The sequence below is a fragment of the Melanerpes formicivorus genome, unplaced genomic scaffold (assembly GCF_026170545.1).
Source record: "Melanerpes formicivorus ecotype bairdi unplaced genomic scaffold, bMelFor1.0.p_v2 SCAF_40, whole genome shotgun sequence".
Taxonomy (NCBI): Eukaryota; Metazoa; Chordata; class Aves; order Piciformes; family Picidae; genus Melanerpes; species Melanerpes formicivorus.
Window position 1 is genome coordinate 4,011,432 of NW_027142392.1, and position 22,110 is coordinate 4,033,541.

General features: G+C 45.1%; 2 protein-coding genes across 4 annotated transcripts in view; one reads left to right on the forward strand and one right to left on the reverse strand.

Annotated features, from left to right (window-relative positions):
- The window catches only part of IL7 (interleukin 7), a 121,807-nt gene extending 107,078 nt beyond the window's left edge, over nucleotides 1–14,729 (forward strand). Inside the window, exons 1-5 of one of the 2 annotated variants that reach the window (XM_068158602.1) lie at nucleotides 4,615–5,358; nucleotides 8,049–8,191; nucleotides 9,707–9,787; nucleotides 11,302–11,451; nucleotides 13,570–14,729. In XM_068158602.1, coding sequence (XP_068014703.1) covers nucleotides 5,349–5,358; nucleotides 8,049–8,191; nucleotides 9,707–9,787; nucleotides 11,302–11,451; nucleotides 13,570–13,722 — 537 coding nt within the window. In that variant the 5' untranslated portion in view covers nucleotides 4,615–5,348 and the 3' untranslated portion in view covers nucleotides 13,723–14,729. Of the gene's footprint in view, nucleotides 1–4,614; nucleotides 5,359–8,048; nucleotides 8,192–9,706; nucleotides 9,788–11,301; nucleotides 11,452–13,569 lie in introns of those variants that run through there. The other variant, XM_068158601.1, reaches the window with a different exon arrangement.
- Nucleotides 14,730–16,340: 1,611 nt separating this feature from the next.
- ZC2HC1A (zinc finger C2HC-type containing 1A) overlaps nucleotides 16,341–22,110 on the reverse strand; it is a 33,648-nt gene continuing 27,878 nt past the window's right edge. For both annotated transcript variants that reach the window (XM_068158581.1, XM_068158580.1), the window contains one exon: nucleotides 16,341–21,977. In XM_068158581.1, coding sequence (XP_068014682.1) covers nucleotides 21,791–21,977 — 187 coding nt within the window. In that variant the 3' untranslated portion in view covers nucleotides 16,341–21,790. The remainder of the gene's footprint in view (nucleotides 21,978–22,110) is intronic.

Below are 22,110 nucleotides of genomic sequence, written 5' to 3' on the forward strand. Positions count from 1 at the left end.
GAGCCTGCCACACAGCCATGATTCTTATCTTAATAGTTCCAAAGCAATATTTTTTTTTCCCCTCTCCTAACCTCCACTGGGAAAATTACTTTGGAGTCTTCTAAAAACAAACAAACAAGCAAACAAACAGCAACCCACAACCAACCAACCAAAACAAAACAAACAAAAATCCCCAAACAAATCAAACGAAACAGAGCAAACTGAGGACACAAAAAAAAACCCAAATGAAAAAAGAAGGGGGAAAAAAAACCCTTACATTTGAGCAAACATAACCATAATCTATAATTCTGCATGAAAAGAATGCAGCATTTCAGACAGCTCGTGGTGGGGTTTTTTTCCTGGTTTCTTTTTCCAGCATGCATCCCAATGTCAGGACAAATGATTTGTGCTGTAAAAGCAGCGATGGTAATTCAACGGATGCTCACCCAGAATGGCTGTCCTGCTGCAAGGACTAAATTAGGTGCCTTTGTCTTGCTTAAATATGACAGAAACCAAGAGGCTGAGGGAGCTGGGATTGTTTAGCCTGGAGAAGAGGAGGCTCAGGGGTGACCCCATTGCCCTCTGCAACTATCTGAAAGGTGGTTGTAGCCAGGAAGGGGTTGGTCTCTTCTTCCAGGCAACCAGCACCAGAACAAGGGGACACAGTCTCAAGCTGCGCCAGGGGAAGTTTAGGCTCGAGGTGAGGAGAAAGTTCTTCACCGAGAGAGTCATTCGTCATTGGAATGTGCTGCCCAGGGAGGTGGTGGAGTCACCATCCCTGGAGGTGTTCAAGAGGAGACTGGACGTGGCACTTGGTGCCATGGTCTAGTCATGAGGTCTGTGGTGACAGGTTGGACTGATGATCCTTGAGGTCTCTTTCAACCTTGGTGATACTGTGATACTGTAACTTCCCAGACCTGAGTATCACTGAAAGTTTTGGGTGCTCAATCAATTCAATTCCAAATCCCATTTAAGTAGGATTCCTCTCATGGGATTGGGTTGTGGAAGGTGGGGTAGTAGGAAGTATGTCTCTTCTTCTCCCCATCATTTCCTAGTTAGATGAGAATAATTTAAGTACCAGACACATTCAGTCTTGAAAACAAGAACACTGACAACAGTGTCCTCCCTTTCCTGAGTTCCACCAGTTTGTGGCAACTGCAGCACGTATGAAAAAATAAAATCAAAACATTTATGACTTGTCAACTAATTGCACCCAATAAAGCAATCATGCACTAACGGTACAAGCAGCCTAACAGCAAATTCAAAGTCGTGGACACGACAACTTTTCAAGACGACAAGCAACAGCTGCAGAAAGACAGCAGCATTCCCAGAAGCAATTACGTCTTGCAAGGGCTGAACCTTAACAAGAAATCACGTGCCTTGCCATCACATAGCTGCTCAGGAACACTGGTATTCTGGTGGAGGTTAACATGTAGTAACAAAATAGCAGCTTTCTATGAAGAACTGTGACTGGGTCAGGAGACAACTGGGTCTTTAAACTGAAACCTGTTGAGAGAAACTGTCTTTGGAAAATGTACTGAACGGCACTACTGGTTATGTTGAGCCACAAACAGATAAAACTGGTGGTGCCTTTTGGATGCTAGCTATGTGATTTGCAGCACCTTCTTCTCATGGTTTTAAACCTTATTTCTGAAAGCTGTGTCAAATAGACAGCTGCAGACATGTGCACTAAGGCCCCTGCTTAGACTAAATCTTCCCAGAAGATTCGTACTTGCAATTTTAGTCAAATTATTAACATAGTGAAACTAATACGTCTCTTATTAAAGCAAACAGCCTTATCAATTGGTGAGGTATTACAGAGAAATACAGCACCTAAAGCCTGGAAAATTTTGCAGGAGTATTTCAGCTTTATTCACTCCCCAAAGGTTTTAGCCCCAGTCAAACCACAGCTTAATTCAAGTTGAGAGGGAGAGCTCTCTGTTTACAGTGGGGCACCAACTGCACTTCACGGAATGGGCAAGCTGGTGTCAGTCAGCTCAGATGGGATAAACTTTTCTTCTTTCAGGATCCTGAATTTCTGATTAAAATGGATTGTAAACATAATATTTGTAGAATAGAATAGAATAGAATAGAATAGAATAGAATAGAATAGAATAGAATAGAATAGAATAGAATAGAATAGAATAGAATAGAACTGAACTTAACCAGGTTGGAACAGACCTTTGAGATCGTCGAGTCCAACCTATCACCCAACACTAATCAACTAAACCATGGCACCAAGCACCCCATTCAGTCTCTTCCTAAACACCTCCAGTGATGGTGACTTCACTACCTCCTGGGCAGCCCATTCCAATGGCAAATCACTCTTTCTATGAAGAACTTCTTCCTAACATCCAGCCTAAACCTCCCCTGGCGCAGCTTGAGACTAGATTAGATGGTGTTGGATGGTGGGTTGGACTCGATGATCTTGAAGGTCTCTTCCAGCCTGGTTTATTCTATTCTATTCTGTTCTAAGATTATGCCACAGTCCAGGATTGGGTCATCAAGCAGGGATCTAAATACCTGATTAGGGCCAATGTACAAATCACTACTCTGAATAAAGAAAGAGTTCTGCACACATTCAATAGACAGACTCTTCATCTTAGCAAACAGCAGACAAAACCCTGCCACTACTGAAGAAAAAATTCTTATCAATGCTCCAGTGTCACCTGTCACAGTCATGTTAAATAGATGATCTTTAAGGTCCCTTCCAACCCAAACCATTCTGTTACCACTAACCACAGAACTGCTACACTGGCTCCTTCCATCAATTGCACTACTGGTTTAAAATTTAACTGGGAGCAATAATCAGGCTTCCTGATGTTTCAGGCAGAAAACTGGCAGCACGATGGCACCTAGAGAAGTGTTCCTTTCTGTTTTACAGCCTGATAATTTGCTAGCATCTGCATAAAATCCCTCCTGTTGTGAGCACACATGAGAAATCAGCAGAACTGCCTGCCTGCTTGGAAAGAAAGCTGATCTTGTGGATATGGTTTTGCATGAGTGGAGCTTTATAGTGCAGCTTTTTCAAAGCATTTGAGTTTTGGAAGTGCCAGTATCTAAGTGTCAGGCCCTAGAAACAGCTAGCTATAAATTTTCCCTCGTTACACCAGGTGCTATTCCCCTCCTCCCCACCTTAAAGAAGAGTCCTGTATCATCCCTGACCTGCACATCCCAGCAAAATGCGGATGTGCATGGAGGGATGTTTTCAGGCAGTGTCTGGCAGAAGAGGGAAAAGAAGACAAGAAATTTTAGAAAGCAGTGATAACAGCACACATCTAAGAGCTGGATGATGTAGCTAATTAGTGAGGCAAAATCCTTGTCCAAATTCAAGATCTGAGCCATCCATCACATCCAATCTGGCATGTGTTAAGGGATGCAGCAAGGACAGATGCTTGCCCTTTGTATGGAGCTGTGTTGATATTGATCACTGCCCGAACAGTACAGTAGTGATGTGAAATTACTGCTAAAAGTCAAGCTGCTCAAGGCTGAAGGGGTGGAAGACACTCTCACTCTTTAATCTTGTGAGAATACTTCTGCAGAAGGATTAGTTTTTTTCCAAAGAAAAACTTATCAGAAACGTATAACCCAATCCAAACCACACTGCAGTGCAGAGATAAGCAAAGAGGGCTAAAAGCTTCCTCATAATGGCACAATTCCAGCATGAAAGAATGGGATGAAACCATCATGAGCAGTCTGCACCTTAGCCAACTCCATATATTTCCTCTGTCTTATTCACACTCTGGTACCTATCCCCACTCAGATAAACACCATTAGGAGAAGGGAAGGGGGTTATGGAATCGGCTCTCTGTGCTCACAGAGCACAGAAAAGTGATACAGAACTCAGAACTCAAAAAAGTATGTTGGGTGGAAGATGTGCAGGGGATGCTACAAAGACATTTCCTACCTTATTTCCTTCCAAGCCTTTTCACCTGCACCAAAGCATCAATTTTTGCATGCTGGATTAACCTGAAAAACCACATCTGGCTACAGATGTCTTTGAGAATCTGAGCTTCTTCTACACTGAAATACACTCCTGTGCCATTCACTGTCTTAATAATAGAATTGTTTAGGCTGGGAAAGACCTTTAAGCTTATTGAGTACAACCATTACTTAACACTATCAAGACTGCTGCTAAACTATGTCCCTCAGCACCACATCTTTTAAATCCCTTCAGGAATAATGATCCAACCTCCTGAGCCTGCCTCCCTTGCTTGGCAGCTTGTTCCAGTGCCTGACAACCTGTTCAGTGAAGAAATTGTTCCTAATATCCAATCCAAACCTCCCCTGTTGCAACTTGTCCTATCACTTGTTACCAGCAAGAAGAGACCAGCACCCATCTCACTACAACCTCCTTTCAGGTAGCTGTAGAGAGCCTGAAGGTCTCTCCTCAAGCTCCTTTTCTCCAGGCTGAACAACCCCAGTTCCTTCAGCTGCTCCTCACAAGACCTATTCTCCAGACTTTTCACCAGCCTCCCAACTTCCCCAAGATGATCTGTCGGTGGTGGGGACAGAGGGTGAAGCCTGCAGACACCCATGCATCCACCTTGCATTTGTGACTTGCTGCCACCAGCCTGTGGCAAGCCTGACTGGGAGGGTTCTCTCCTGGCAGTCTCACTCCGGGACAGGGCACTGTGAAGCAGCTCAAGATCGCAACTCCCTCTCCTCTAAAAGGCCGATTCCAGAACACGGTTGGGGTGGGGTTTATCCGCCCTCTCTTCAGTTTTTGTGCTTTGGGATCGTCTGAAGGACTGGCTCCCCGCGGATGAGCGGCTCTTTCCACGCACACTGCCAAGGTCCATCCTTCCCTCTCCGGCCGGCACTGGGCGTGTAGCCGGGGCTCTATGTAACACCCCCCGGCGCGCTACGGCCCTGCCACAGCTCCTGCCGTCCCGCCTGCGGGGATCCCGACGCCGCACGCCGCTACCTCCCTCTTCTGCTTTTACCCCGGCCGCTGCTACCAGGAGCACCTTGCCGACCTCCACGGCGGCGGAGCGCGGATGCCTCCTGCCTTGGCGGCCCGCCAGCCGTCCGCGCCCGCCTCGCCGTGCTGAGGCCACGGAGCCCGGACCCACGGCGGGGAGCACCGCGGCTGCCGGCGGAGCAGAAAGTGAAAGTAGCTGCCGCCAGCGGAAGCCCCATGGGAAAAGCCAAGTCCGCCCGTCCCGCAGCCACATCTGACAGCGCCGTGACCCCCTCCCCGGGCAGGCAAGCTGCGGGGGGCTGCTGAGCCCTGTCCGGTCTCCACGACTCCTCTCGCTCCCGCCCTGCGCGGTGCCCCGTGGGCTGCAGCCACCATGGGCGGCTCGCCGCCGCCACCATGACCGCGGAGCCGCTGGCGCAGCTCCCTGCCACCCTCTCCGCGGACCATGATCCATGGTAAGGAGCGAGCACCTCACCGCACCGCGCCTCTCGGAGGTTAGAGCTCCGCGGGTAGCCCTACTCCACCTGCGCCTGGGCTGGGCTGGGCTGGGCTGTGCTCTGCACCCTTCCCCTTCCCCCCCCCCCAATCCCCAGCTGCACTATCTGCTCACCAGCTCCGCCGTCTTGCCTGCTTGTGGTGGCGCGGTGCCGCCCGGTGTCCTTTTAAACCCGCGGTGATGTCCGGGGAAATTCCAGGGTTTGCTTTTATTTTCCATTTCCCCCTCAGAATGAAAGTAAAAGCGCCCGGTTCCCATCCCTCCCGCTGCCGGGAAGCGGGGTGCGGAGCGGCAGCAGCAGCCAGAGGGTGCTGGGCGCGGGGGAGCTGCTGCCCCTCTTCCTCGAAGTAGGTGCCGGCGGCACCTCGGTTCCAGGCCCCCGGAGCCGTAACTGCGACGGCAGCGAGTTGCGGCGTGCCCCTCCGCACCTTTGCTGAGCTTCGCGACAGAAAAACTCTCAGTGGAAGTTCTGCCGGCGGGGATTGCGGCTGCGGGAGGGGGGTCTGTGCGGTCCGGACAGTGCCTCGCCTCCGGAGTGCTGCTTTCAGGCTGTGTGCGCAGGACGCGGTGTGCGTGTGTTTGATCAAAAAAACCCGAGAGGGGCTTTTTAACATTTGGAAATCCTGGAATGCTGTCTTCTCCTGGTATTTCTCAGAGAACTTTTTGGTGTTTTCCAGATATGACCCATGAGCTTTTGAGATTTCACTAGAAGGATGGGGTGTTACCAGGAACACACACTCCCCTTCTTTCTGAATGCTGGTCATACAGTGCACTGTCAATTCCACTTCTCTGGAAGCTACCTAACATTAAGAAAACTCCTTTCAATTTTCATTCTGAAGTTTCTTTCTATGACTCTCGCTTAATGGGCTCCAGAGGACTCCATTAGGAACATCTGAACGGATTTCATTGTAATCCTGCTGCCGGTCAAGGGACTTCATGACTGTGCAACAGATCTGTGGGATATGAGAAGAAATTTCTTCACTGAAAGGGTTCCCAACCACTGGAGGAGGCTTCCCAGGGAGGTGGCTGAATCCCCATCCCTGAAGTGCTTAAAAGAGATAGAGATGTGGTGCTGAGGGACCTGGTTTACCACCTGACTTGGGATAGTTAGAGAATGGTTGGACTCCATTATCTCAAAGGTCTTTTCCAACCTAAAGGATTCCATGATTCTTTCTGAATTCTCTGCTTTGGTTCTGTAACTTCCTCATTCCAGAAAGATTCACAATCTGGACAACACGGAGAAAGTAAAATAAAAGAAATGACTCTGCAGTTCACACCCTTGTTGCTGGACAAAGCAAGTGATGAGTGATGGGAGTCTGTCAGACTCTATTTCATTTAGAAGATTGTTATTTGTATCTTTTGGAAGCACAATTTTGCAGCAGCATACCCAGCTTCTGTCAGTGACTTGGAAACAAGCACTGCGGTGTTTTTTTTGTACTGGAATCAAGAGGTGCATTATTGGCCTGTGAGAAAACCATTGTCCTGTAGTTGAGTTCTTCCATATTGTTGTAAAATCCATTTAAAATACAGAATCTCAGCCCTACCTACTGACAATTCACTTGGCACAGTGAGCATAAAAGTTTACAGAGGTAGAGCTCTGTGGAAGGCAGCTGTCCACTTGAAGCCTCAAGACTGTAATAGATTCACCTTAGCTAGTTTTTGTGTTCATGATGTGCATGATCCAGGGTGTGACTGTGGTTTCTCCCTCATGGAGGGAAAAAGACTCAGTAAAGATTCTGGTCAGGTTTCATTGCTTTCCTTTTAGACAAGATTTCTTTCTGAGGCTGCAGTTGATGAGTGACACCCATGTCCAGAGATGCCCATGTGCGTGTGATGGATGTACCCAGTACTCCCATCCTCACTGGAGAGGAAGGAAACCAGCAGTGATGGTCAGGGCATTCTTTCTTCCTTTCCTGGCTGCCACCTCAAAGTTACTCTCTATAGCAGTTGTTCATATTGAGTAGCAAAGATGAGTGGAAATGCCGCACACTAGTCCAGGAACCTCAAACCTAAATTTCTGGCTCTCTTTTTTGCCAAGCCAAATGGAAGCATTTAAGCATCATCCTAGCTAGAATAGAATAGAATAGAATAGACCAGACCAGACCAGGTTGGAAGAGACCTTCAAGATCATCGAGTCCAACCTATCATCCAACACCATCTAATCAACTAAACCATGGCGCCAAGCACCCCATCAAGTCTCTTCCTAAACACCTCCAATGGCCAATCACTCTTTCTATGAAGAACTTCTTCCTAACATCCAGCCTAAACCTCCCCTGGTGCAGCTTGAGACTGTGTCCTCTTGTTCTGGTGCTGGTTGCCTGGGAGAAGAGACCAACCTCCTTCTGTCTACAACCTCCCTTAAGGTAGTTGTAGAGGTTGGACGTGATGATCTTGAAGGTGTCTTCCAACCTGGTCTATTCCATTCCATTCCATTCCATTCCATTCCATTCCATTCCATTCCATTCCCTCATCCTTGAGTATGAGGGAGTTTAGACACCCAAACAGTGTCTTAATCCAGAGCTGGATCCTTCCCTCAAGGCACCAATCATGTGGTTGTACAAAGATCCCTTTTGAAGGGAATGTATTTGTTACTACAGCACGCGCCCTGTCACATGTACTATGGACTTACCTCCTCTTGTTGTAATCCAGCCTTTTTCAGATCTATCTTCCGGGTTCTGCCACTGCTCCTTGTTCTGTCTCCAGTGAACTCATCAGCTTGTACAATGGGAAACAAAACGACTGAAATCCGCGCGAAGTATGAGAATATACTAAGCCACGACATCGATGAGCTGGTAGGTAATAGCTCTGGGGCTTTCAAAAAATGTTGGTTGTTTTTGATGATGGCAAATAAAGACAAGAGTTCCTCATGTTAACACAGGATAAAATAGCAATTTAGAATCACACATTATCCTGGAGTGGTGGCTTCATGTGATGGGGGGGGACAACTCAAGCTTCTTCGGAATCCCTGAAAAGCTCTCAGAAGAATCCCATTTTCATAGAAATGCCTTTGCTAATCCTAGAATCACAGAATGCTTTGGGGTAGGAGGGACCTTAAAGATCATCTACTTCAACCACCCTGTCATGGGCAGGGACACCTCCTCCTAGACCAGCTTGCTCAAGGCCCCATCTGCCCTGGCTTTCAACACTTCCAGGCTTGGAGCCTCCACAACTTCTCTGAGCAACCTGGTCCAGTGCCTCATGGCAAAGACTTTAATCAGAATGACTAATCTAAATGTGGATTCTTCCAGTCTGCAACCATTACCCCTCATCCTGTCATGCCATGCCTTCATAAGAAGGTCCCTCTCTTCAAACACTGGAATGGATCAATCCCATAGCAGTTAGCAAATGAAGCCGCAAGTCTATAGGTCTTAATATGATCATTTGTTAATTTATTCATTTAGGTCTAAATCTGGGTGCTGTGTGACTGCAGCAAAACTTGATTCTCTTGTGGTACAAGCAAAGATGTGCATTAACTTCCTAATGTTTGTTTGGGTTTGGTTTGGTTTGTTTGTTGGTTTGGGGTGTTGGTTGTTTGGTTTTGGTCAATGACTATTTACTCCCTACACTCTTGGTTTTGAAAACACTTACTGGATTAAGTTCTGTTCATCTCAGGTGAACCTTTGGGGCTCCCCAGTATAAGAGAAATGTGATGCCACTGGAGAGAGTCCAACAATGGGCTAAAAAGATGATTAAGCTTCTGGAGCATCTGTCCAATAAAGAAAGGCTGAGAGAGCTGAGACCATTCATTCTGGAGAAGGGAAGGCTCAGGGGAATCTTCTCTCAGTGTATAGAAAAAACCTGAAGGGAAGAGCAGAGAGGACAGAGTTGGGTTCAGTGGTGCCCTGTGGCAGGACAAGAGACATACACTGTGGCATACACTGAAACATAGGAGGTTCTGCCTGAGCATCAGGAAAGAGTTTTTCACCATGAGGATGACTGAGCACTGGCACAGGTTGCCCAGGGAGACTGTGGAGTCTCCATCTTTGGAGACATTCAAAAGCAATCTGGACATGGCTCTGGGCAACCAGCTCTTTGTGGCCCTGCTCAAGCAGGGGGGGTTGGACCAGAAGACCTTCAGAGGTCTCTTCTCCCCTCAACAATTCTGACTGTGTGTGAAGACCTATAGAAGTTGTATCTGGACTGGGTTTTACTTTGCTTCCCAAGGAAAAGCTCAGACTTGCAGACTGACCCTGGTACACCTGAGGAGAAGCTGACAATTTAGTGTTGAGATCACCAGCTGTGAGTGAGAAATTTGGCTCACTTGTCCAAAAGCACCTCCATGTTTAACTGTGTGTGGTGTTTTACAGGTAAATATGTCTGCAGAGTATCGAGACAGGTGCTGCAAGAACAAAAAACATGGAAAAGTCTTCTTCTGCAACGACACTCAGGTAAAATTTAGAGAACAGGAACTCAAAGGGAGTTCTTTGTGCAGTCCAGTCCCTGAAGAGCGTGCCTATGACAGAGGGCAATATTAACTTCTTAGAGTCAGATTGGGACATTCCTGGTTGTCCCTTTAGTTGAATTTCAAATCACACAGTTTGTCAAGTAAATGGGTGGGGTTTAAATTAAAATACCAAGTAATTCCATACCTGAGAAGGGTGGTGGGTTTCTTTCCCTGCTACAAGGTTTCATTTATATGTTTAATTCAAGATAGCACAGAAAAGATACTTTATTTTGCCAGCAGAGGCAAAGATTAACATTTCCCAACATCTGTTTTCATTTTTCTGGGAAGAAAAAAAATATCTTATTGGCTAAGCTTTTCCCTTCAGATGTGAAAGCTTTACAAGTGATGGTTTGGGCAGGCCTCCAGTGACAGCACAATTGTCAGCTGTTGTTATTCATTCTTTTCCTACCTGCATCAGCTGATTTTGTTAACAGCTATGATTACTCCTTCAGATCCTTACACTATTATTATTATTCCCACTACAAAATTATATTGTTAATATTTTGAAGAGGTGGCAGGCAGGCTGGTGAGGGGTTTGGAGCACAAGCCCTGTGAGGAGAGGCTGAGGGAGCTGGGGTTGCTTAGCCTGGAGAAGAGGAGGCTCAGGGCAGACCTTATTGCTGTCTACAACTACCTGAAGGGAGGTTGTAGCTAGGTGGGGGTTGGTCTCTTCTCCCAGGCAAACAGCACCAGAACAAAAGGACACAGTCTCAAGCTGTGCCAGGGGAGGTTTGGGCTGGATGTTAGGAAGAAATTCTTCATAGAGAGAGTGATTGGCCACTGCAGTGTGCTGCCCAGGGAGATGGTGGAGTTGCCATCACTGGAGGTATTTAGGAAGAGACTTGATGGGGTACTTGGTGCCATGGTTTAGTTGATTAGATAGTGTTGGATGATAGGTTGGACTCGGTGATCTCAAAGGTCTCTTCCAACCTGGTTTATTCCATTCTATTCCATTCTAGATTAGTCCTGTGCTTTGTTGGAAAAGATGGGCACCTCAAAAGCCTAAGAAACTGATGGTAACTTAGATATATTTCCGTTGTAAAAGACCTTTGAGATCATTAAGTCCAGCCATTATCTCACTCTACCAAGACTAATGCTGATGGAAGGGTTTTTAAAAGAGAACTCAGTGTTCTCTTAGAATGAGAGGCAATGGCCTCAAGAGACACTGGGGTGGGGAGGAGGGTGTTAAGATGGATATTAGAAAAAACTTCTTCACTGAAAGGGTTCCCAGCCAGGGAGGTGGTTGAATCCCCATCCCTGGAGGTGTTTCAAAGAGGCAGAGATGTGGTGCTGAGGGACATGGTATAGCACCTAGCTTGGTAGAGTTAGAGAATGGTTGGACTCAATGATCTTCAAGGCCTTTTCCAATCAAAAACAATTCTATGATTCTACAGTTCTAAAGACTTAATAGTGTACAGACCTTTCAGAGCATTTTTTTTTCTCTTGCTCTCTTCACAGGAAATACAATCACTACAGAGGATGGCATGCAACATGCTCAGATTCTCTCATAAGCAAAGACTCAGCAGAGACTTGAGATGGAAAACAGCACTAGTCTCATGTGGGACTTTACAGGTTCTACAGTGCAATATTTTATGCAGACATAGAAAGGTGAGTGGCAGTGATGGTCTGCAGTTTGTTGGAGGCATGTGATTGGCTTTCTGTTGAAGATCTCCAAGGAGATCTGCCTCTCAAAGGTAGAGCTAGCACATGCATGTGATATATAGCACACATCTTGTGACAGACATTATGCCCAGTACCAAGCCTAAGTAAGACAGTGGTCTGGAAGTCTACAGTGAGGATACATACTCTGGTTCAGTACTGACATACTGCAGTTAATTCTGCACTGAAAGATAAAGGTCACACTTGTACAAAGAAGACCTTTAACTTCTCTAATGTATAAAAATCATACTTGTTACTTCTCACTGGGTTTCTATGCCAAATTCTCTCCATAATCCTTTTGATCTTGATTTTAAGCATAGTATTTAAACTCAACCACAGTGAGATAAGAAAATGGATTTGGATGTCTAACAATTTAGTTGATTTGTCTTTCAAATCTAGCACAGCAATCCAGAGACTACCATAGCAAAGGAAGAGTGTGCATCTGTGTAGCTCACACTTACTTAGTGAATACAAAACTATTGGCCAGCATCAAAAAGCCTCCCCACAGGGACCAAAGGATGTAATTCTTTGATTGGTTAAAACTGCCAATCTGCTCTCCCAGGGGGTTGGGACTAGATGATCTTTAGAGGTCCCTTCCAGCCCAGAACATTCTGTGACTCTCTGGTTTGGATTCAAGGCCACATTTAACACTCTCTTTTTCTCCCTGAAATGGAAAGAAAAAATACAAACCACAACTTCAAAGTAATGCTGGGGTTTGTATTTTGCCTGGCCACCTGTGGTGAAGCTGATGTTTGCCTTACCATAAAAGGTTTCCCAAAGAGTGTTACTCTTTTGTTTGCATTTAGCTAGTATCTGGGGCTAAACTCCCGCAGTTGCTCTGTCACCAACTGACCACTCCCCAGCAGAGAAGGGGAATCAGGAAAAGGAGAGAAGATCCACAGGCTGAAATGAAAATGGATGTAATGGAATAGCCAAACTGATCCCAGTGTCAATACAAAGCATATAAAGTTATACTCAGCCCAGTGAAGGTCCAGCAGTCACAGCAAACAGGGAGGCAGTCCTGAGGAGACATAGAGGAGCAGGAGAGAGAAGAGACTCAACTCTCCTCAGCAAACTTCCACCTTTACACTGAGTGTGATCCCAGGTCTGGGATCCACCTGTAGCACAGCTGTGCTGGCTCAGAACTGCCGACAGCCTGCAGCCCATGGCTGGGCTGGCGTTCTGGCTCAGCAACACCAGGGCACATACAAAGTTCCTGCCTAACGCTGCGGATGCCTGGCTTTTAAATACCAGTTAAGGTCATTTGGTAAAAGCCATGACCGGTCCCTGAGCAGGGACAAGAACCAGGATCTCCTTGTGTCTGCGTGAGGTCCTGAGCGCTAGGTGGCAGCACTAACCCCGGAGAACAGCTCTGTCTTTTCCCACGGTCTCAAGGTAGCACACTTACAGTCAGGACTTTGGAAGCATGGCTCAGCATTTTACTGGCTTTTTACAGGAAGGCTGCGGAGGCACTGTTTGGAAAGCTTGATGTGGTGGAGGCCCCATCCATGGAGACATTGAGAGTCAAACTTGATGGGGCTCTGAGCAACCTGATCTGGCTGGGAGATACTCCTGCTGACTGCAGAGGGGGTTGGATGAAATGACCTTCTAGCGTCCCTTCCAACCTGATGCATTCTGTGACTGTAATTATTTTTCCAGTCCTTTGGACAATGGAGGCTCGTTTTTAGTGCCCTGACAGAGAATGTTCTCTGTTGCACACACTGGTTTCAGGTCTGCATGTTTGCTGTGTGTTAAAGCTGCCTTCTCCCAGTCCAGCTGGCCAGGGGCAGCAGAAGGGCTGTGCTCAGAGGGAGAACCTCTGAGTGATGTTCTGCCAGGGAATGTCTCGTGAGTAGCCCAGCCTCCTGGCTTCGTTACCCTGTAAGGTACCTCCATTAGACAGACAATGGTTTGACCTGATGATCTTAAAGGTCTTTCCTGAGTGAACTGATTCTGCAATCCCATGATTATTTATTGAGATGGAAAGGAATAATTTTGTTTCAGAAGATGTCTAGGTGAAAAAGGACAAGCACTCCTCCAGTAACATCACAAGCTGTTCTCTTTCAGGTTTGCACACAGTTAAATACTGGCACTAGAGAAGATGCAGAAACAGGTGAACAGTCCAAAAAGAGATGTAACCAAGACTTTTGTGAACTGAAAGAAAATCTATCTAGCCTTCGGTCCTGCTGGAATAAATTTGAAAAGATCGTTTCCAGGTGATCCCAGGTGAACCCTGCTCTTTTCTTTCCCAGTGGCATTGCTCAGAATCTGCATCCCATCTGCATTCTCCAAGTAATTCTGCCCACTTCTAGCAACACTGTGGGCCAGGATTTTGTTGGGAAGCTCCTGTGCCTCGTTCCTGGAGGTGGAACGAACAGAAAAGGCTGAAGGAAGCTGCTGAAGTTGAAGAGGTGGAAATAAAAGACCAGCATTTGGAACGAAAGGACTCTGCAGAAGGCTGGGTCCCACTGTCCTGTTCTGGACACTGCTTTGAATTGTCTGATCTTTTGAGTGCCTTTACCATTCCATCACAAGGAAAGCAATCTACATATGTGTCCACCACGTATCTACATATGTGTCTACCACATGTGTCTACCATGTATACAACGAGCTGAGAAGCTGCAGGTGAAGAAAGCAGCTTGGGAAAGTAGCTGGTTTCTAACTCCACAAAATGCCTCAAGGACCAGAGGGAACCATTTAAAAAGCAGGTGACTTGGGGGCTGTACTGCTGACGTGACCATGTTTTCAGCATCAGTCTGCAAACTGAGATAGGCTCAGAGAAACAGGGGGGGAAAAGGTTAACTTTTGGGGAAAACTTGGGAAGTGTACTGATTTTTGAGAGATGTAGCACAATTCTGCTGGCTGAAGTAGGCAGTGAGGCCTGTGGAAGGAGAACAAGGAGATGTCTGAGTGTAAGTTTGTTCAGCTGAGTGGAAGCAGCAGTGGCCTTGCGTATTTGGTTATCCGAGACTTAGCTGCAAGAGGAGCTAGAATTTCTTGCCTTCAGATTGTGATCTGTTATATGCAGTTATTTTCTGTAACATGTATAACATGTTAGACAAACGTGACTATTTTCAGAGAATAATATATTGGCATTTACCTAATGAAAGGGTCCTATTTTATTTTGAATAAATAGAAGTATTTTTATAGCTGTTTGTAACTCTTTTTTTCAGTTTCTTACTTGGATATTGTAACGCCTTTGATAATAAAATATTTGTCTTCCAATAGAGTTGGGTGATTAAATTTGCAAGATGTCATTAAGGGGGAAGAGTGACTGGAAAGCTGCCCAGCAGAGGAAGACCCAGGGGGGTGTTGATCAACAGCTGGTTGATAAGCCAGTGTGTGCCCAGGTGGCCAAGAAGGCCAACAGCGTCCTGGGCTGGGTCAGCAATAGTGTGACCAGCAGGACCAGGGCAGTGATTGTGCCCCTGTACTGAGCACTGGCGAAGCCACACCTTTAGGGCTGGGTACAGTTTTGGGGTCCTCACTACAAGACAGACATTGAGGTGATGGAATGGGTCCAGAGAAGAGCAATGAAGCTGGTGAAGAGTTCAAAGAACAGGTCCTGTGAGGAGTGGCTGAGGCAACTGGGGTGGGTTAGTCTAAAGAAAGAAGCTGAGGGGGGCCTTCTCGCTCTCTACAACTCTGCTCATCTGTATTTATCCCCCCAAAAATAAGGAACCCAAACCCTTATTACAATTTCTGCTCACACTTGACAGGAAAAAAATGTAACTTCTGATTTTTTTTTTCCTGCTTAATCATTTCATCAACAAGACAGAGCTTTAACTTCATGAAGGAGAACAAATCCAGCTCAGATGTTGGTTATGCATGAACAGCATGATCCAGCAGTGTGCCCAGGTGGCCAAGGCCGACGGCATCCTGGACTGCATCAGAAATAGTGTGGCCAGCAGGAGCAGGGAGGTCATTCTCCGCCTGTACTCAGCACTGGTTAGGCCACACCTTGACCACTGTGTCCAGTTCTGGGCCCCTCAATTTAAGGATATGGAGACACTTGAACGTGTCCAGAGAAGGGCAACGAGGTTGGTGAGAGGTCTGGAGCACAGCCCTGCGAGGAGAGGCTGAGGGAGCTGGGATTGTTTAGCCTGGAGAAGAGGAGGCTCAGGGGAGACCTCATTGCTCTCTGTAACTACCTGAAAGGAAGTTGTAGACAGGTGGAGGTTGGACTCTTCTCCTAGGCAACCAGCACCAGAACAAAAGGACACAGTCTCAAGCTATGCCAGGGGACATTTAGGTTTAAGGTGAGGAGAAAGTTCTTCACAGAAAGAGTAATTGGCCATTGGAATGTGCTGCCCAGGGAGGTGGTGGAGGTGTTCAAACAAGAATTGGATGTTGGCACTTGAAGCCATGGTTTAGTTAGTCATGAGGTGTTGGGTGATAGGTTGGACTTAATGATCTCTGAGGTCTTTTCCAACCCTATTGATTCTATGTATTATACTTTACAGTCATCTTTAAAATTGAAACCCAAAGAGGAAACACGGTAATAGCCTTTCCATGAACCAAACTGCCCCTATAATTGGTAAAAAGAAGAGATGCAGAGTTTGTATACAAGCAGATCACACCTGGTTAAATAGCTCATCTAAGAGTATTTTCAAAGTGCCTAAGGAGTCCAAATCCCATCTCCCAAGTCAAGTAAAAGAACCTTACCTTTGGAAAGAGCAATTTGCTGTTTCTCTCCCAAGCACCAGGAGACACGGGATCATCTTCACATCAAGTCTGGTGTCCTTGAGACCAAAGACATCACAACATTCCCAAGGCTGAAACGACGTTACCTACCCCTGTGCTATTTTAAGAGAATTTCACATTTGGCTGCAAAACTCTGTGCATCACAAGAAGTTTTATTGGCATATTCACTTTATTGTTAACAAGTGGCAAATTAGCATTAGGTGGTGATTTACATTTGGTAGTTAAAACAGAACTGACACTGTAACATAAACATAAATGTACCAAATAAGATGCAAACAAACCCAGGAGCTCTGAAAAACAACCAACCAACCAACCCACCCCACTGGATGGCCACAAACACACAGAGTCAATGTACTGTGAGGCAAGGCAAACATAATAAATGCAGTGCTGACAAAATGAATCACATGAATGGACATTTCACTTCAAAACATGGAAGAGCAATAAATTATGTATCTTCCTACGTTCATAAGTATCATATGGGGGGGGCTGAACACCAAGAGTTAAAGCAGTAGGGGATGTAGCAGTTGTGGAGAATACTCAGCACTTCACAGAGCAGATCCAAACCCACTCAAGCCTCTGCCAGAAATCCAAATTGAGAGCGAGGGCAAACCACGAGCTGCTCTCTTAGAGCTGAATTCCAATCTTCAGCTCTGTTCAACTGAATGTTTGAGTTGCTGACTCAAAAGCTAATGTTGACATCAGAGCAATGTGATTTCCCTGTTGATTGTTTTGAAAAAAAGAAGAAGAAACACTAATTGACAGAAAATCTCAATGAGCTGGTTTCTGGCAACCTGAAAGGGGGATTAAGTAGGGTTCTCCAGAAATGTGTGCCCTGGAATGCCACAAGGACAACAACCCCCCCCCCCCCAGCACACTGGTATAGAAGAATAACCTCTTACATTGTGCATCCTGGAAAGAAAATATCAACTAAGTAGTGGGTAAATACAGCTAGAACATCTTTTACCTCACATTTCTTCCAACAACACAATTAGGTAACTCAAACCTTAGTCAGTTAGTAGATAAAAACCCAAACCAAAGACCCAGCAACAAAACCATCACAAGTTGTAACCAGCGGCACTTGAAAGGCAATAAAACTATTTTCACCAGAGTCACCAAATCCAATTTCACCAAAGTTGAACCCTGTCATACAACTCATAAATCACTGACAGCTTAGTCAAACTGAAAAGATTGACACTTGCAAAAAGTGCTCTTAAAATCCACAGAGATTATCAGCTAAAGGAAACTTGCAACAGCTTTGTTCTTTGCACACACACGAAGTCTATCGCACAGAAAGCAGCACTTCTTGAGGACTCTGCAATACCTAGACAGTACCATTCCATTTCATTTCATACTCAAGACTAACAACACAGCCTACATCAGTGTGCACTGCCACATGCCTTGCTTATCAGCCTTGAAATGACTGCAGCTGTACCTCTTCCCACCCATTTGGAAAGGGTGCATCACGAAACTCTTCTCTGCCCGCCTCGAAACTCTTCTCTGCCCGCCTCACTTCAGGCACTAATTCTCAGCTGTGATGGGTGAACTGGGAGTGAGCCACTCTCAGGTAACAGAACTTCCACAAAGCCTGAAGACTCTGTCACCTTTTAGATTTTACAAGCTCCTAGCCTGTGAACCTCATTACCTGTGGCATATATGGAAGAGCTTTAGCAGCTTGAAGAGGTTCAGTGCCCAGAGCACTATGGAGAGCTCCTCAGGAAACTCCTCTCCTTCCCCCCAAAGGCACCCTTCAGGGTGGCCTTCTTAGACTCCTGCAGAGGAGTGTATTTCCTCTTCCAGCTTCTTTGGTATGAATTGGTAAAGTTTTGCCTCACTATTCATTGCTGAATGATTCACAAGCTGAAATGGTGGTGGAGCAATCTCCCCATGCCCATCCTCCTGCAGAGGTGTGTAAGACTGAGGGTATAATTATCCATATAACAATATACTTAAGCTGCTGCATATTTAGAGATTCCAGTTCTGAAACTACCTAGGGTGCAAGCAGCATGCATAAATATAAACTTGTGTAAGATGCCTTAGGCAGTGTTGCTTTTACTATCAAAGCTGGAATTGTCTGTAATTCCACTGCACTTACATCAGCCCAGCTGCAACGCTCCTGCACTCCATCCTGGCACAGGGATATCCCTTGCAGAACAAACATTCACATCATCAGAATGGGAATGTAAATGCTCTCAGGCCATGCCCCAAAAACAGCCTTCCCATTTCTTTATATGGAATTTTACCACTAATTCCCCCCCCACCCCTTTTAAAATTGAGTGGAAGAACCTTAGCAAGCATGTGACAAAGATACCGTAGCAGACAGTAAGTGTCTGTCACAAGGTCAGACATTGATAGAGAAATGATGGAAACCATCACATCAGTAAATTTCCTTCTCAATGGACAGTAATTGCATTAGTCTGAAGCTTCACACTCCTTCAGTCACCTTCAATCCTGCTTTGCATCACCCCTGCTTTGGCAAAACAACCTTTCACATCTCTGTAACTTTGGAGCTCTCACATACTGGAGTTTATCTCCAGGCATAATTACCACTATGTGTCTTGAGACATTTTGGAACAATCCCCTTTCTGTGGATGTATCAATGGTCTTTCTTCCCATGAAAACCAGGGCAAGCTTTGGATCTAGGTAATTAATAAACTAGATTTGGGGACTTCCTGGAACATGTAATGGACCTAAAAAAAAATCAAAATTTAGAGTCTATCTCCATTAACAGTTTGGGTTGGGTTTGGTTTGGTTCTTTCCCTCTAAATATAACAAGTTGGTTTTACATATTCAGTCTTGCAAGGGCATTGTGAAGACCAATCTCCTCTTTCCTAACATTTCACTGAGATGAAATCCCAGTGACCTGTGCTGGTAACCTGTGTAATAGAGCCTAGGGTCTGTCACATCAGACTGGAGAAAGCCAGGTCATTCTGTAACAAAACCAAGTTGATAAAGAGAAAACATGAGGCCTCTGACAGGCCTCACTATACAGGAGGAAACTGCACAGTCAATTACAGCTTCATTGCCTGCTTGCCTTTATTTGGGATTCAAACACACATTATCCAATGTTACTATCAAGTCATTTATGTTTCACTAGACCTTCTCATAAGACCAAATTAAAAGTGCAGGAAACCTTTTTTGAAGTTCTCTCAGTTCAGGTCAATCCCCTCTCTAGTCCTTGCTTCAAATCACAGAAGTGTCAATGATGCATCACTCAAGGAGCTTACTAAGTGCTGCACTGGAAGCAGAGAATTAACCACAAACAGCTCAAAAATGATGGTAACTGTATGTGGATTGATTTGAAACTAGGAAACCTGCATTGGAAGCAGAGAATTAACCCCAAACAGCTCAAAAATGATGGTAACTGTATGTGGATTGATTTGAAACTAGGAAACCTGCCACCTGCAATTGAAAGGTGAAACAGTCTCTGTGTTTCTTCTACAGCTACAACCATCTTGGAAGGCCTGGAAGGTTCTTATTTCCTTACTCAACTTTCCCTTTACAGAAAGCATTGCCAATAAAATGTAAAATGATTTTTCCAGCACAACAAAAGAACTGGAAATTCATCAATCACCAGATTTCTCAGTAGGTTTACCAACTGATCAAACCTATTCTGGACTTCTGTCTTTGCTGATGGACGCTCAGCTTGCAGTAATTCGGTCTGCAGTCCTCTGTGGCCCAAGTCTAGGGCAAGTTTTCTAAAGCAGGCTTATCTATACAAAGGACAGAGACAGAGGATTCCCATTTTTCCAAGTACAGCGATGAAGATGACAAACTAGAGATCCTAAAACCTAAACTACCTGGAAGATAACTTGGGTGATATTTGTCAGCTCTATCATCACCAGCGAGCTACCCCACCACGCTCAGCAGCCAGTTTACACAACTCAGAGCAGCACAAGACTACATCAGATGAAGGATAATGCTTTAAAATAACTTTGTATGGGAAGCACATGACAATTCCACACCACTGAGCTAATTCTAACACATCAATAGTTTGTGGCCTGCAACTTGATTACATCAAGGCTCTTAAATCTCTCACCCTCCATGCCTGGTCCCTGCTTTAGAGATGCTTTACTTCAATCATGCTTCCTGCAAAATTGTCCTTCTGAGTGGTAATCACAAGTTCTGAGATGCAAACAATGATCACAATGCTATTAAGGAACATATTAATTATGTTAATTACTAGTAGTGGTGCCTGTGAGCTGACAGCAACTGTTCCTGACACAGAGTGTATTTACTGGGGGAAAGGCACAATTAAGTTCTTTCAGACTGTGAATTGAGGTCTTTCAGCTATGATGGTGCCAGTGCTCCAAAGCAAAACAAATTCCTGGGCTTGTGAATGGTTTTAATCTCCTGTGAAAATCATCAATACAATCCCAGCTTCCAGGGCTTGAACTTTCTTCCCAACAAATGAATACCAAGTCTGTTACTGACTTCAAGAGCCCAAGAATGCATAGAACTGCCAGCAGACCGTGTGAGGTATTGACACCTAACCTATGGAGCACAGCTACTCCGTGATGCACTTACATGCAAGCTGTGCTATTTGCACAAGGGTAAGAATAAAAAAGAGCTGCTACTTACTTCAAGGTCTATTGCTCTAATAACATACATTTATATCAACTTTTTTTTTTTTTCCTATTTGATCCATCAAGAGGCTGTTTTCAAAACAGCAGGTCGAAATTTAAGCAGGATAGGCAGAGACTGTCTCTCCTTCAGGAAATGAGGGAAGAGAGAAAAAAAGGAGCAGGACCTTTGGAAGCCTTTAAAGCACAAAACCCTTAGATATGCTAGTCATGGTGGAGAACAGGAGGAGGAATACAAGACTTTCTGAGCAAGAGGAACTTAATAAAATGACAATATCATATTTGACCTCATAAATACATAAACATATTAACACGTTCTTATGGGAAAAGAGAAGCACAAACAAAAGTCTTATTCTTCTTCTTGAGTGGGAACAGTGCTCTCAGTTTTTTCCAATTTGACTCTTTAAAAAACATCCTAGGAAGCAACTGGAAAGTCCAATTAGGATATCACTGTTAAACAGTTTCAAAGGATCCAAGACTTTCTGCACTTTTAACTGGGAATTTATAAGGAGCTGCTTGTGCTCTTTTCACTTCGAACACAGCATCTAAATTGCTGTCACCTATGAAGGAAACACTTCCACAGAGAAACTTCTAAAGCTCAAGTTCTTCATGGCTAATTCCCTGTGGATCAGTATTATCCTGCATGAGTGATTATTTTTTAGCTAGTAGAATTGACAAGAAAAAGAACAGTAACCCACTTCTCCTACCTAAGTTACATAACACATTTTTACCTTAATTTTACAGATTTCCAAGAGATATTAAAGAGTATTTCCTTGGGTGGCACAGTTTCAGGTGTCTGCTGTTTTTTTATACACACAGTCTGTGTATTTGTTTATAAATAACTGGGTAACCAGAAGATTGCACTCAGAAAATGACCAGGTGATATTTCAATGTGTTTGCAGCACGAAGTCTCAAGTGGAAGGAGGGATGCTCTAGCTTTCTATGCAGCAGGACACAGCAGATGCTTCCAGCTTCTCGTTCTCTTTCTGCTGGTCAGAACCTGTTCACACAGCAATCCTTCGAATCCCACACTCACAGCAGAACTTGGCCCACTCCACCGGATACCTCGTCCCACATTCGTGGCAGAACTTTGAGAACTGTACAGGTAAGTTTCCTTCACTGCTTTTGGAACTTCCTCCATTGACTGAGGATGGGTGGTCTCCACTGTCATGCACAGTTCTACTGTCAGACCTGAAAATCCCCAGGAAAAAAAGAACTTTGTCTGTAACTCAGTTTATAGCTTGATGCAAAATCATTCCAAGCCTTGCAGTGAATTTCTGCTATTTTAGCTGCCACTTCCATACTTACCCTTCCTATATGCTTA